Source organism: Tachyglossus aculeatus, chromosome 1 (assembly GCF_015852505.1).
Source record: "Tachyglossus aculeatus isolate mTacAcu1 chromosome 1, mTacAcu1.pri, whole genome shotgun sequence".
NCBI lineage: Eukaryota > Metazoa > Chordata > Mammalia > Monotremata > Tachyglossidae > Tachyglossus > Tachyglossus aculeatus.
Window position 1 is genome coordinate 82,377,419 of NC_052066.1, and position 14,279 is coordinate 82,391,697.

The window sequence follows — 14,279 nt, forward strand, 5'->3', positions numbered from 1 at the left end:
GGAAAATTGCTTCTTAAATATCAAGAATAGCACAGTGAGTATGTGCAGTGTCCACAATATGACTAAGAAGCAGGCTTCCGCTTGTGAGACTGGAAATAAATACATGCAAGCCGGAGGTAAAGAAGGAGAATGTCAGCGGGACCAAAATTATCATAGGTAGACAGGAAAAGGTCATAACCTCAATTACCAAAATAATCTTGTTTGTGGTTTTTAAGTATATTTCCCCTTCTTTCCCTCCACACCCACCAATGTCAATGAAAGCCAAATCTTCTAAAAACTGGGGTTTGTATTTGCATGCAATGGGATTTTTTGTTCTGGGGTTCTTATGTGCTTTCACTACTGAGAACTGCCTAGAGCATCCCACCTCCACTTTATTCTCTTCAACTGTGTCTTTCATGGTGCGTCTCACTTGGAGAATCCAGCCAGCCATGTCCGTGCTGTCCCAGGAGGAGGGCTGTTTGAATGGACTGCCAATAGTGCATCCATATCCCCTAAAGGCTGGAATGCTTTTAAACACTGGTAGGGGACAGGATAATAAAGAACATGTTCTCTTTTTTCTCCATTCCAGCAACAACACACTCGCACGCATGCACACCCACACACATTTATGGATTTTTTTGTTGTTTTGTTTTCAGAAATAAAAAAACCCCTCAGTTTGTATACACACCCACAGACACTATCTCTCTCTCTCTCTCTCTCTCTCTCTCTGTGTGTGTCACACACACACGAACACATTTCTTTGAACTTGATCATACTTTATCAGTTTCATTTTCAGTAGTTGCCGCTTTGATACTTGGCTTTCCTTACCATTCCTTAATAATCCCTGGGACGCACAGCCATGAAAAACACGGCCATGAAGTAAGTGTTATTAAATAATAGATCTGGAGTGATCCTAGATGCCTGAGTTTATAGTAACCTTCTTAGATCTGACTTTGTTGTTGACTTTGGGGTAGCGTGATTCTGCTAACCACGCTCTAGACGGTCTTGATCTTCTAAGGGTCAGGGTTTCTTTCATTTTGCAAACCTATCTAGCTAGGCTAGCTCCGAAAGAGCTATGCTGTTACATTATCCTCCTCTGGTTTTCTGGAGCTTTGGCTAAAAAATGTGCGTATAATGTTCTCTCCTCTAAAATGGAGCTAATGGTAATTAACCTGCTGCCCAGATGTGTTGTGATGAAATATAAAAAATACTTTTATAAGATTGTCAATTTATATGACTTAAATGCTCTTTACTAAGACAAACCAGATTTCAGAAATTCCTTGCCCTCAGCATTGTATTGCAATTGTAATGGTATTTCTTCACTCAGAACAAGACCGTGGTGAATGAGGGGCTTTTTGTAACAAAAATTTCCCATTTTTCTCCCCTAAAGTCTAGGCACAGTAATTACATGATGATGATGTCCATTGTGCATATATATTTAATCAATCTTTTCTGCCAGTTTCCCCTTTTCTGTCATTCCCCTACTTCTAAAAAGTCAAATAAAATAGGCTATGGCTCAGTCATGAAGCCCTTAATTTGAATTAAGTTGACATTTCAAGTGCCTTCTAGGTACTGCTCTGATGTATTTCTTGATTTGCCTTCATCTTGAAAATCAGCAGAGCTAACAATTCATTTGGGAGAATTACTTACCTTATAAACTTGGAATGATTAAGCTTTCTTTAACTTTTATTATAACTTACTGAGTATTTCTAGAGAGGGTCACTAAATACATGCACATACACACACACATGTATATATATATTATTTTTATAATATATATGCATATATATGTATATGAGAAGCAGCATGCCTCAGTGGAAAGAGCACAGGCTTAGGAGTCAGAGGTCATGTGTTCAAATCCTGGCTCTGCCATTTGTCAGCTGTGTGACTTTGGGCAAGTCACTTCACTTCTCTGTGCCTCAGTTACCTCATCTGTAAAATGAGGATTAAGACTGTGAGCCCCACGTGGGACAACCTGATCACCTTGTATCCTCCCCAGTGCTTCTAAGAGTGTTTTGGACATAGTAAGCACTTAACAAATGCTATAATAATAATACGCATTTAATTTTCTAATCATTGCTTGTAACTTCCTTGTGATGGTGGAACCCTTTCCACTACACAGACAAAAAAAGGAAACTGAAGCTAAAAGTCAAGATGGCCTCCTGACATCATGCAGTGTGTATTGGTGTCTGAGTTGGTATTAGGATAGGTAAACTTGTGATTTCCAATAAACAACTCTATCCCCTAACCTTGTATCTGCGAGTGTCCTTTAGAATCGATAGAATGAATCAACCTCTAGTCTGTAGGCTCCTTTCATTCATTCATTCAATCATAATGTACTTTCCAATAATAATAATAATAATAATAATGATGGCATTTGTTAAGCACTTACTATGTGCAGAGCACTGTTCTAAGCACTGGGGGGGATACAAGGAGACTCAAGGTTGTCCCACATGGGGCTCACAGTCTTAATCCCCATTTTACAGATGAGGTAACTGAGGCTAAGAGAAGTTAAGTGACTTGCCCAAGGTCACACAGCAGACATGTGGCAGAATTGGGATTCGAACCCATGACCTCTGACTCCAAAGCCCGTGCTCTTTCCACTGAGCCACGCTGCTTCCAAGCACTTAGTACAGTGCTCTGCACACAGTAAACCCTCAATAAATACAATTGACTGAATGAATAAATGATTGAATGAGTTTACTGAGCACTTAATGTGTGCAAAGCTCTTGGGAGAGTACAATATAACCATGAACAGACTTATTCCCTGCCCACAAAGAGCTCACGGTTTAGAGGGGAAGACAGATATTAATATAAATAAGTAAATAGCATCTATGCACTTAAGTGTTGTGGGTCTGGAAGGGGGAATGAATAAAGGGAAAAAGTCAGGGAGATGCAAAAGGGAGTGGGAGAAGAGGAAAGGAGGGCTTAGTTAGGGAAGGCCTCTTCGAGGAGATGAGTCTATAACAAGGCTTTGAAGCAGGGGCGAGTCATTGTCTCTCTGATATGAGGAAGGAAGCGTTCCAGGCCAGAGGCAGGACGTGGGCGAGAAGTTGGTGTTGAGATAAACAAGATCGAGGTACAGTGAGAAAGTTAGCATTCGAGGAGCAAGATGTGCGGGCTGGGTTGTAGTAGGAGACTGGCGATGTGAGGTAGGAGGGGACAAGGTGATTGAATGATTGAGTTCCCACCTTCTGAATAGGGAACATGCCTACCAACTCTGATATATTGTATCTTCCCAAGTGCTTACTACGGTGTTCTGCATACAGTAAGCGCTCGATAAATACAGTTGACTGATTGATTGGGGTTGACTTCAAATGTCATAAAATTGGAAAATTCCTATACCGCTCCAGTGTATTGGGAGATCTGCCACTTTGTTGAGATGCAGCCAAATCCGAGGGCTCCTGTTGGTATTCTTGTCCTTGGATATTTGTGACCACCCAAAAGTTTATTCTTTTCTCCATATTGTGCATAGGAATCCTGTCCAAATAGCAAAGTGCCTCTTCTGGACAAACATAAATTGATCCTTCTGAGTTCTTAATAGCCAAAATACTACTATGTCTTTCATTCAATCGTATTTATTGAGCGCTTACTGTGTGCAGAGCACTGTACTAAGCGCTTGGGAAGTACAAGTTGGCAACATATAGAGATGGTCCCTACCCAACAGTGGGCTCACAGTCTAGAAGGGGGAGACAGACAACAAAACAAAACAAAACATATTAACAAAATAAAATAAATAGAATAAATATGTACAAATAAAATAGAGTAATAAATACGTACGAACATATATACATATATACAGGTGCTGTGAGGAGGGGAGGGAGGTAAGGTGGGGGGATGGGGAGGGGGATGAGGGGGAGAGGAAGGAGGGGACTCAGTCTGGGAAGGCCTCCTGGAGGAGGTGAACTCTCAGTAGGGCTTTGAAGGGATTTACTACTGATAATAGAGGTATTTGGTAAGTGTTTACTATGTGCCTGGGGTAGATACAAGGTAATTGGTGGACGCAGTCCCTGTCCCACACTGGGATCACAGTCTTAATCTCCATTTTACAGATAAAGTAACTGAGGCCCAGAGAAGTCAAGTGATTTGCCCAAAGGTTACACTGCAGACAAATGGTGGAACCGAAATTAAAACCCAGGCTCGTGGTCTATCCACAAGGCCACACCGCTTCCCTGAAACAAACATGATTGTTGTTGTTGAAGTGTTGCAGTTTACCCAGAGACTACCAAGTGCCGCCAGCAGTGTGGTGACCAGACCAGTCCCTTCCTGCATTGTTAGCAGAGCTGGGAGAAATAAATGGCAGCAATTTCCAAAGAGGAACAGGCAAGAGAATTTGTGCGCTCATACTATAAAAGTTCAAATAAAATAAATCCCAGTTTGGGTTTTTTTTTTAAGGAGTGGTGATGGCCGATTCAAACTCATACAAGCTCTACACATAGACATTAAGACTGATCTTTTCTTTTTAATTTTTGCTAGTGTTTCATGGAAAACTTTTGATCCGTTTTTGTTTGGGAACTCTGAGGGTTTGCCGCACCCATTTTTTCCAGTGTTAGGAGGGTGAGTAGCAGGGGATCGTTTGGGATCAGGCAATTATTCAGACTGGCAGGACACGTACCCTTTTTTCCAACCCTCATGGAGGCCACACGATGGTCACAGGGAAGAGCAGAAGTGGGGTTTGAGTGGTGGAAGTTGCCATGCTTTGTGCTCAAAGGGGCTCCTAACCCGGAGCTCTGAAGCCTGGGACCACATTGGCTTCAACGAGGGTTGAACAATGGGAGGAAGGGTTTGTGGCAGCATCTCCCCAAACCTGTTAGGGCTTATTAGGAGCTGCTGCAGTTGAATGCAGCCCCTCACACCACCTTACAACTGACATCCTGGACTGCCACGTTACCTGGGAGATTATTGAGAGACAACATGGCCCAGTGGATAGAGCATGATCCTGGTGCGGCCACTTCACTTCAGAGAAGTCACTTCACATCTCTGTGCCTCAGTTGCCCACCTACAAAATGAGGATTAAGACTGTGAGCCCCAGGTGGGACAGGGACAATTCCCTGATTCACTTTACCCAGTGCTTAGTACAGTGCCTGGCACATAGTATGTGCATAACAAATGCCATTTAAGAAAAGTAATCCATCATACAACATCGTCAAAAAGCAATTTCATTCATTCATTCATTCAATCGTATTTATTGAGTGCTTACCGTGTGCAGAGCACTGTACTAAGCACTTTGGAGGTACAAGTCAGCTACATATAGAGACGGTCCCTACCCAACAACAGGCTCACAGGCTAGAAGGGGGAGACAGACAACAAAACAAAACATGTAGACAAACTCTACCCCTTGACTTATCAATAATTTATTTTTAATGTTTGTCAGCTCCACTGGATTATAAACTCCGTGAAGGCAGGGATAGTGTGGGCCAACTCTGTTGTATTGTACTCTCCCAATCACTTAGTACAGTGATTCAATAAATATCATTGACTGATTGATCGATGGCACTGATTCTAGCCAAAAGGGAAGATAGGAAGGACATTTTGGCAGCTGCAAATTTTACCTCCTAGAGTTTGTAAGGGTCTAATGTCTATTAAATACTAGGCAGGGAAGAAAGATTCCATTTGTATTTCTGGCTCCCTTTCAGGCACATATGCAAGTCTGCATGGGGTGGGTGCATTTTTGGAAAAGGATTTTCTGGGAGAAATTTCAATGTTTTTTCCTTAACTCTGCACAGACAGATTGATGTTAGTCACCAGCCTAGCTTTAGTGGGGTTTCACCAGGCAGATAGGATTTTCTTTCCTCCAAATTTATACAGCAGCATGTTCAGTTGAAAGTTCAAAGGCTTTATTGACTACTCCAGGTAGATGAAACCAAAGTAAAGTGTACAAGTTCACCATTTCAGTGACATTGCAAATGAGAGTGGAGAACAGCTGCTTTCACTGTGGCCCAGAGTTAATAATAGCAGAAGAAACTTTAAAAAATACGAGGAAATAGCCACTGTGTCTCAGTTATCTCATCTGTGAAATAGAGATTAAAACTGTGAGTCCCATGTGTGACAGTGACTATATCCAACTTGATTATCTTGTATCTCATCATTGTCATTGTTTCATTCGTTAAGTGCTTACTATGTGCTAAGCACTGTATGAAGAGCTGTGATAAATACAAACTCATCAGGTCCCATATGGGGCTCATAGTCTAACTAGGAGGAGAACAGGTGTTGAATCCCCATTTTGCAGATGAGGGAATTGAGGCACAGAGAAGTTAAGTGACTTGCCCAAGGTCACACTGCAGGTAAGTGTTTGAGGCAGGATTATAACCCATCATCATCAATCGTATTTATTGAGCGCTTACTATGTGCAGAGCACTGTACTAAGCGCTTGGGAAGTACGAATTGGCAACCCAGGGCCTCTATCAGAAAAATTGTGTGAGCCCCCCATGGGGCAACCTGACCACCTTGTAACTCCCCTGTGCTTAGAACAGTGCTTCGCATGTAGTAAGTGCTTAACAAATACCATTATTATTATTATTATTATTATTACCAGGCCCATGCTCTTTCTACTAGGCCATGCTGCTTCTCAGTATCTATCCCAGTGCATAGTTCCGTGCCTGGCACATAGTAAGCACATGACAAATACCATGAAAAATAGTCATAGTTGGGCATATTTATGTTAGTTTATAAACTGTAGTTCTCCTTTGGAAGATAGACCTAACTCTGAGGAGACAGTGGCTCTAATTGACCTCTGTTCCTTCCTTCCTGGGAGAATGGCTTGAGTTTCTCAAATGGTGTTTCTGAAACCAGAGTTGCACCAAAAGTCACTGTTGACACCGAAAAGGACTTCTGACCTCTCCTGAACCTGAAAAATCCTTGTGGGCAGAGAATGGCTCTTCCAATGCTGTTGTACTGTTCTGTACCAAGCACTTAGTACAATGCTCGGCACACAGTAACACTCAATAGATACCGCTGATTTACTGGAAGAAGAGAGATTTGATATTTACTGAGCCATTTTTAATCTACAAGAAAAATGTGATTGGACGTTAGTTAAATCATGAACTTATTGACTGTCGATATAAAAAATTAGAGAGATGAGAAATTATTTGGTCAATTCAATCCCAGTAGACATCTATTCTAGATCCTTCAGCCTAAATAAACCATTTTTTTTCCAAAGATAGTTTTGTATTTCATTACCAGTATCTACAGTATAGTATCTTTAAAAGCCTGTTGTGGGTAGAGCACAAAAGAAGTTAAAACACATGATTTCTGTTTCCAGGGAATTTACAATCTAATAGAGAGACAATAGATATTAATTAACTAGACCATAGTAAAGAGAAGGAGAATAGATAATAGGAAAGTGAATCAATCAATCAATCAATGGTATTTATTGAGCACTTACTGTGTGCAGAGCATTCAACTATGTGCTTGGCAGAGTACAGTATAACAGAATTGATAGACATAGTCCCTGCTCATAGGGAACATTCAGCCTAGAAGAAGAGACAGATATTAATATAAATAGATTACAGACATGTACATAAGTGCTGTGAGACTGAGAGTGGGGTGAATGGAATATGAAAATACAAGAGCAAGGATGACGCAGAAGAGAGAGGGAGAAGAGGAAATGAGGGCTTTGTTTTGTTTTCTTTTATTGTCTGTCTCCCCCTTGTCGACTGTGAGCCCATTGTTGGGTAGGGACCGTCTCTATATGTTGCCGACTTGTACTTCCCAAGCGCTTAGTACAGTGCTCTGCACACAGTAAGCGCTCAATAAATACGATTGAATGAATGAATGAATGTGCTTAAAAATAAATCTTTGATGGTGGGGTGAATGATTGTCAGATATGAAGGGGGAGGGAGTTAAACACAGGAAATACTTGAATTTGCCAGATAGCTTTCTCTGCTTTCCCTTTCATTTTGCCTGGGAAGATTCTTTTTCAACATGATGTTCAGATGGGAGAGAGTGTTTGTTGTTTCAAAGCAGCATGGAGCACTGGCTTGGGAGTCGGAGGACCTGGTTTTAATTGCTTCTCCTCTACTTGCCTGCTGTAAGACTTGGTGCAAGTCACTTCACTACGCTTGGGCAGTGCTTGGCACATAGTAAGCATTTAACAAACAGCATAATTATTATTATTATTCTCTGTTCCTTAGTCTCCTCATCTGTAAAATAGGTATTCAACCCCAGTTCTCCCTTTTACATAGACTGTGCACTCTATACCTTGTATCTACTCCAGCACTTAGTACAGTGCTTGGCACATAGAAAACACTTAACAAATGCCAAAATTACTATTACTGAACTATGACACTACACTGTTTACTATATGCCAAGTAGCACTCTAAGCACTGAGGTAATCAGGTTGAACACAGCCCTTGTCCCACATGGGGCTCACAGTCTTAATTTCCATTTTCAGATGAGGTAACCAAGGCCCAGAGAAGTTAAGTGACTTGCCCAAGGTCACACAGCAGACAGGTGGTGAAGCCAGGATTAGAACCCAGGTCTTCCTGATTCCCAAGCCCATACTCTATCCACTAGGCTGCAGCTGCCTCTGTTCCATCAAATAGATCAATCAATCAATCAATCAATCATATTTATTGAGCGCTTACTGTGTGCCGAGCACTGTACTAAGCTCTTGGGAAGTACAAGTCAGCAACATATAGAGACAGTCCCTACCCAACAGTGGGCTCACAGTCTAAAAGGGGGAGACAGAGAACAAAACCAAACATACTAACAAAATAAAATAAATAGAATAGATATGTACAAGTAAAATAAATAGAGTAATAAATATGTACAAACATATATACATATATTCAGGTGCTGTGGAGAAGGGAAGGAGGTAAGATGGGGGGATGGAGAGGGGGACGAGGGGGAGAGGAAGGAAGGGGCTCAGTCTGGGAAGGCCTCCTGGAGGAGGTGAGCTCTCAGTAGGGCCTTGAAGGGAGGAAGAGAGCTAACTTGGCAGATGGGCAGAGGGAGGGCATTCCAGGCCCGCGGGATGAAGTGGGCCGGAGGTCGATGGTGGGACAGGTGAGAACGACACATGGTGAGGAGATTAGCGGCAGAGGAGTGGAGGGTGCGGGGTGGGCTGTAGAAGGAGAGAAGGGAGGTGAGGTAGGAGGGGACGAGGTGATGGACAGCCTTGAAGCCCAGGGTGAGGAGTTTCTGCCTGATGCGCAGATTGATTGTTAGCCTCTGGAGATTTTTGAGGAGGAGAGTAACATGCCCAGAGTGTTTCTGGACAAAGCCAATCCAGGCAGCAGCATGAAGTATTGATTGAAGTGGGGAGAGACACGAGGATGGGAGATCAGAGAGAAGGCTGATTCAGTAGTCCAGACAGGATAGGATGGTAGCTTGAACGAGCAGGGTAGCGGTATGGATGAAGAGGAAAGGGCAGATCTTGGCAATGTTGCGGAGCTGAGACCGGCAGGTTTTGGTGACGGCTTGGATGTGAGGGGTGAATGAGAGAGCGGAGTTGAGGATGACACCAAGGTTGTGGGCTTGTGAGACGGGAAGGATGGTAGTGCCGTCAACAGAGATGGGAATGTCAGGGAGAGGGTAGGGTTTGGGAGGGAAGACAAGGAGTTCAGTCTTGGACATGTTGAGTTTTAGGTGGCGGGCAGACATCCAGATGGAGATGTCCTGAAGGCAGGAGGAGATGCGAGCCTGGAGAGAGGGGGAGAGAGCAGGGGCAGAGATGTAGATCTGGGTGTCATCAGCGTAGAGATGATAGTTGAAGCCGTGGGAGCGAATGAGGTCACCAAGGGAGTGCGTGTAGATCGAGAACAGAAGGGGACCAAGCACTGAACCTTTGGGAACCCCCACAGTAAGGGGATGAGAGGGGGAGGAGGAGCCTGCAAAAGAGACTCACAGAAATGGAGAAAAGAGAAATAGATCTCACAGGATATAAATGCAAAGGTGAAGGTAAATTCCGTCTAAGGAGGCATAACCCACAGTCTTAAAACCACATCCCAAAATATCCCTCCAGGGACATTTACAACTGTGTCTTATTTCATGCAGTGACAGTGACAGTGACACTGGCATCAAACAAAGTGTAAAATATTTCCAGTACGCTGTGTACCCACCTACATTAGCCCTGGGACTGATCTTCAACATTCTGGCTTTGTGGATTGCCTGTTGCAAAATCAGGAAGTGGACAGAATCGAGGATTTACATCTTGACACTTATCACCCTGGATACTTTGCTGCTCTTTACGCTGCCTTTCAAAATAAAGGCTTTTCATGATTGGAAGACAACCTTACTGTTTTGTAAAGTCCTGGAGAGCATGTACTTTGTGAACATGTATGGGAGCATACTTATATCCACGTGCATCTGCCTGGACCGATTTATATGTATAAACCACCCCTTCTTAGCCCAATCCCTGCGTTCCCCCAAGAAAGCCGCCCTGGTCTGCCTGGCGGTCTGTGTCATCGTCTCAGGAGGGAACTTTTTTACTCTTCACCTGCATGGAAATAGCACAGGTAGTGTTCGCTGCTTCCAGAACTTTTCATCCAACACCTGGGAGAGCAAGTTTCTACTCATTACACCAGAAGTACTCTTCTTCGGCTGTCTCTCCATTATGGTCATCTGCACTATTCGGATCGTCATCTCCCTCTGGAGATCCAGTAACCTGAGTAGGCAGGTGGGGAACAATAGGTCCGTAATGATTGTGGGATCCAACCTACTGACATATGTGATCTGCTACATGCCTTATCATGTGACATACCTCCTGTACTTCCTGAAGAAAAACAAACTCCTGGAGGACCCGTTAACAATTCTCCGCCCTGCTTTGCAAATAAGTCAGATTTGGGCCAACTTGCACTGCTGCTTTAATGCTATTTGCTATTATTTTGTCTTTAAGGAGGCTTTGAGGATCGAGAATACAGAGACTTGTGACACCCAAAACTCCAAGATTACAAGACTAAGCACAGAAAAGTCAAGACTAAGCATGGAGAAGTCCTGAGGGGAAGGGGATGGGGGTGGTGGGGCTCTTGCCTTTCTATGGAATTTTTATTTGGCTCTGTGACCTTTCTAAAGTTTGGGCATGTGGAGTCTTCATAGTAAAGGCAATAGAATAATATACTAGGTAGGAGTCATAAGGCCTGGTTCAATTGCTGCTCAACTAGGGTAGTGTCTTCACCTTTCACTGCTTCAGTCTCCTCACTCCACCTCATAGGAGGATTTGGAGAAGCGATGAGGAGAACAAAGTAGCCTGAACTTTGGACTCTCCCAAACCAACTGAACATTTGGAAATGGAAGTTGAAGACCGTCTACTTCCCAGGGCTCCCCTCCCCTCACCAGGGTGTTCAGCCTTGGTACCACACCCCCCTAGTATGGAAGCCCATTTCCTGGCATCAACATTCTCTAACACTTTATGGAGGAGAGGGCTCAGAACAATTTTTTTGCCACCCACATCTGTTTCCCAGTATCTCCCCTTCCTTACTGACTGTGCTTTGCCATCATCCCTTCATCACCTCTCTGAACCTCCAGGAATACATTGAAAATGACACTAGGAACCATGGGAAGTTTCTTTTGACTGTTCTGAAAAACAGAATGGCATAAAGATAAAAGTTGTTCAGAGGATTGTTACCTTCACCTTTCTTCCGATCTCCCAAGTCATCCTCTTGCTTGGCCTATTCTTGACTCTTCCTGACTGCAATATGTTTTTCTCCTATTTTCAACTCCAGTTACTGTGTCATGTGGACTCCTGCTGCCTGTGGCAGTTGTTGTCTTCTACTCTGCCGACTTTTTTCCTTTACTCTTTGAAATCTTTCCTCTGCTTCAGAGAAGACTCTGAAGGTTCCAACACTGTCCTGTAAATGTTTTATTAATCAATCAGTCATACTTATTGACCACTTATTCTGTGTAGAGCACCATACTAAGAGCTTGGGAGAGTACTATACAAGAAAATTAACAGACATGTTCCCTGTTCATAACAAGCTCTAGAGATGAAGAAGGATCTTGAGACTAGTTAAAGAGATGATGGCAAATAAAATGTCTTTCTTCTGCTTAAGCCTACTTATTCCTATGTCTCTCTATGTTTTCAATAAGGCAAGGTGGAAAATATCAGACATATGGCATAGGAATTTCATGTCTGCCTTCCTTTATAAACATCTGTGCTGAGCTAGTAATGCAAAGTGCACTGTATTTCTTTTAAATAAAATGTTCTTGACTTTTCACTGGCAGATTCCTATGAGTCCTTACTCAATCAGGAGAATAGAATGTGTTTTCGGGCTACACATGTGAAATTGGAAATTCCTATACATGTGGCACAGTTTTGCTCTTTCTAGAGAGACCCACAGAGTAGTTACTGATTCTTTATCATTTGCGGTTTTAGGGGAAAGTATAACCTGATGATTGATACCTGAAGAATTCTAAAATTCTCCATTTCAGCCATTTCCAGCTCATTTCCTTTTCCATCAAACCTTTGACCAAGGCTGTTAATTAACACTTTTGCTGAAGCATTTCAACACTTTCCATTTACCCAAGGCCTTCATGAGCAGTGATCTTTGCCAAAGACAAGGAAAATGAATTGGAAAAGAGAAAAGTAAAAGTTCTAGATAATCCACAAACTGGGTATTTGGTTCCTGAATAATTGAATGTTATCTGGATTCAACCAGATCAGAAGTTCCCCCTTTAAAATTAATTCAAAAGCCTTTCCCCTGAGGCTCCTATTACACTCATATGCCTCTGGTTTTAGATATGGGAACCCAGACTGGAAAGTGAAACATAGTCAAAGTAGCTAAATTGGCACAAGTGGTTTGGTATCTGTAATCTGACCGTAATCTTTCTCGATAAAACCAGAACCAGGGCTATGGCTTTTAGGGAAGGCAGGCTTCAGAGTATCGCATTCTACCCAGCCAGAAAGCATATCAAGCCACCCCTTTCAACCCACCTCAGGGTAGGAAATGAGGCCCAGGTGTCCCCTAGGTCCTCTGTACTACCCACTTGAGATTTGTATTAATAATAATAATAGTACTTCTTAAGCATTTTCTATGTGCCAACCACTGTTCTAAGCACTGGGATAGATACAAGTTAATCAGGTTGGACACAGTCCCTGCCCCACATCAGGTTCACACTCTTAGTCCCCATTTTACAGATGAAGTAATTGATAAGGCTTCTAGACTGTGAGCACGTTGTTGGGTAGGGACCGTCTCTATATGTTGCCAACTTGTACTTCCCAAGCACTTAGTACAGTGCTCCGCACACAGTAAGTGCTCAATAAATACGATTGAATGAATGAATGAATGAATAAGGCCCAGAGAAGTGAAGTGACTTCCCCAAGGTCACACGGCAGGCAAGTGGTAGAGCTGGGATTAGAACCAAGGTCCTTCTGAGCTCCAGGCCCATGCTCTACCCAGTATGCATGCTTGCTTCCTACTTTCCAGGTTTCTGGAACAGCCCACCAAATAAAAGATGCATGATGAAACTAGGTATTCATTCAATCATATTTATTGAGTGCTTACTGTGTGCAGAGCACTGTATTAAACCCTTGGGAGATTAAATAATAATGGACATATTTCTGCCCACAATGAGCTTACAGTCTAGAGAAAGACATTAATATAAATAAACACATTACAGATATGTACATAAGTACTGTGGGGTTGTGGGGGGGCGGTGAATAAAGGGATCAAGTCAGAGTGACACAGAAGGGAGTGGGAGAAGAGGAAAAGAGGGCTTAGTCAAGGAAGGCCTCTTGGAGATTTACCTTCAATAAGGCTTGGAAGTGGGGGAGAGTAATTGTCGGATTTGAAGAGGGAGGACATTCCAGGCCAGAGGCAGGACGTGGGCAAGGAGTCGGGCAGTGAGACAGATGAGATTGAGGGACAGTGAGAAGGTTAACATTAGAGGAGCACAGTGGGTGGGATGGGTTGTCATAGGAAAGAAGCGAGGTAAGGTAGGAGGGGGCAAGGTGATTGAGGACTCCAATGGTGAAGAGTTGTTTTTTTTTATGCAGAGGTGGATAGTCAACTACAGGAGTTTCTTGAGGAGTGGGGAAACATGCCCTGAATATTTCTGTAGAAAAATGATCCAGGAAGCACAGTGGAGTATGGACTGGAGTGGGGAGAGATAGGAGAGACTGGGAGATCAGCAAGAAGATTTATACAGTTATATAGACAGGACAGGATAAGTATTAACGTGGTAGCAATTTGGATGGAGAAGAAAGGATGGGTTTTAGCGATGTTATGAAGGTGGGACTGACAGGATTCACTGATGGATTGAATATGTGGGTTGAATGAGAGAAAGGAATCAAGGATAGAGTGAAGGGGATGGTAGCCAGATTGGAGGGGATCAAGGGGAGAACTGCAGGAGAGGAATTTGAG

At 43.0% G+C, this 14,279-nt stretch overlaps 1 protein-coding gene across 1 annotated transcript; it reads left to right on the forward strand.

The window, feature by feature from the left end:
- The first annotated feature begins 838 nt into the window (after positions 1 to 838).
- Positions 839 to 10,918, forward strand: LOC119926967 (G-protein coupled receptor 35-like). The gene is made up of 2 exons (XM_038745458.1): positions 839 to 858; positions 9,988 to 10,918. Exons 1-2 carry the CDS (start codon positions 839 to 841, stop codon positions 10,916 to 10,918), a joined length of 951 nt encoding a protein of 316 aa, XP_038601386.1.
- The last annotated feature ends 3,361 nt before the right edge of the window (positions 10,919 to 14,279 follow it).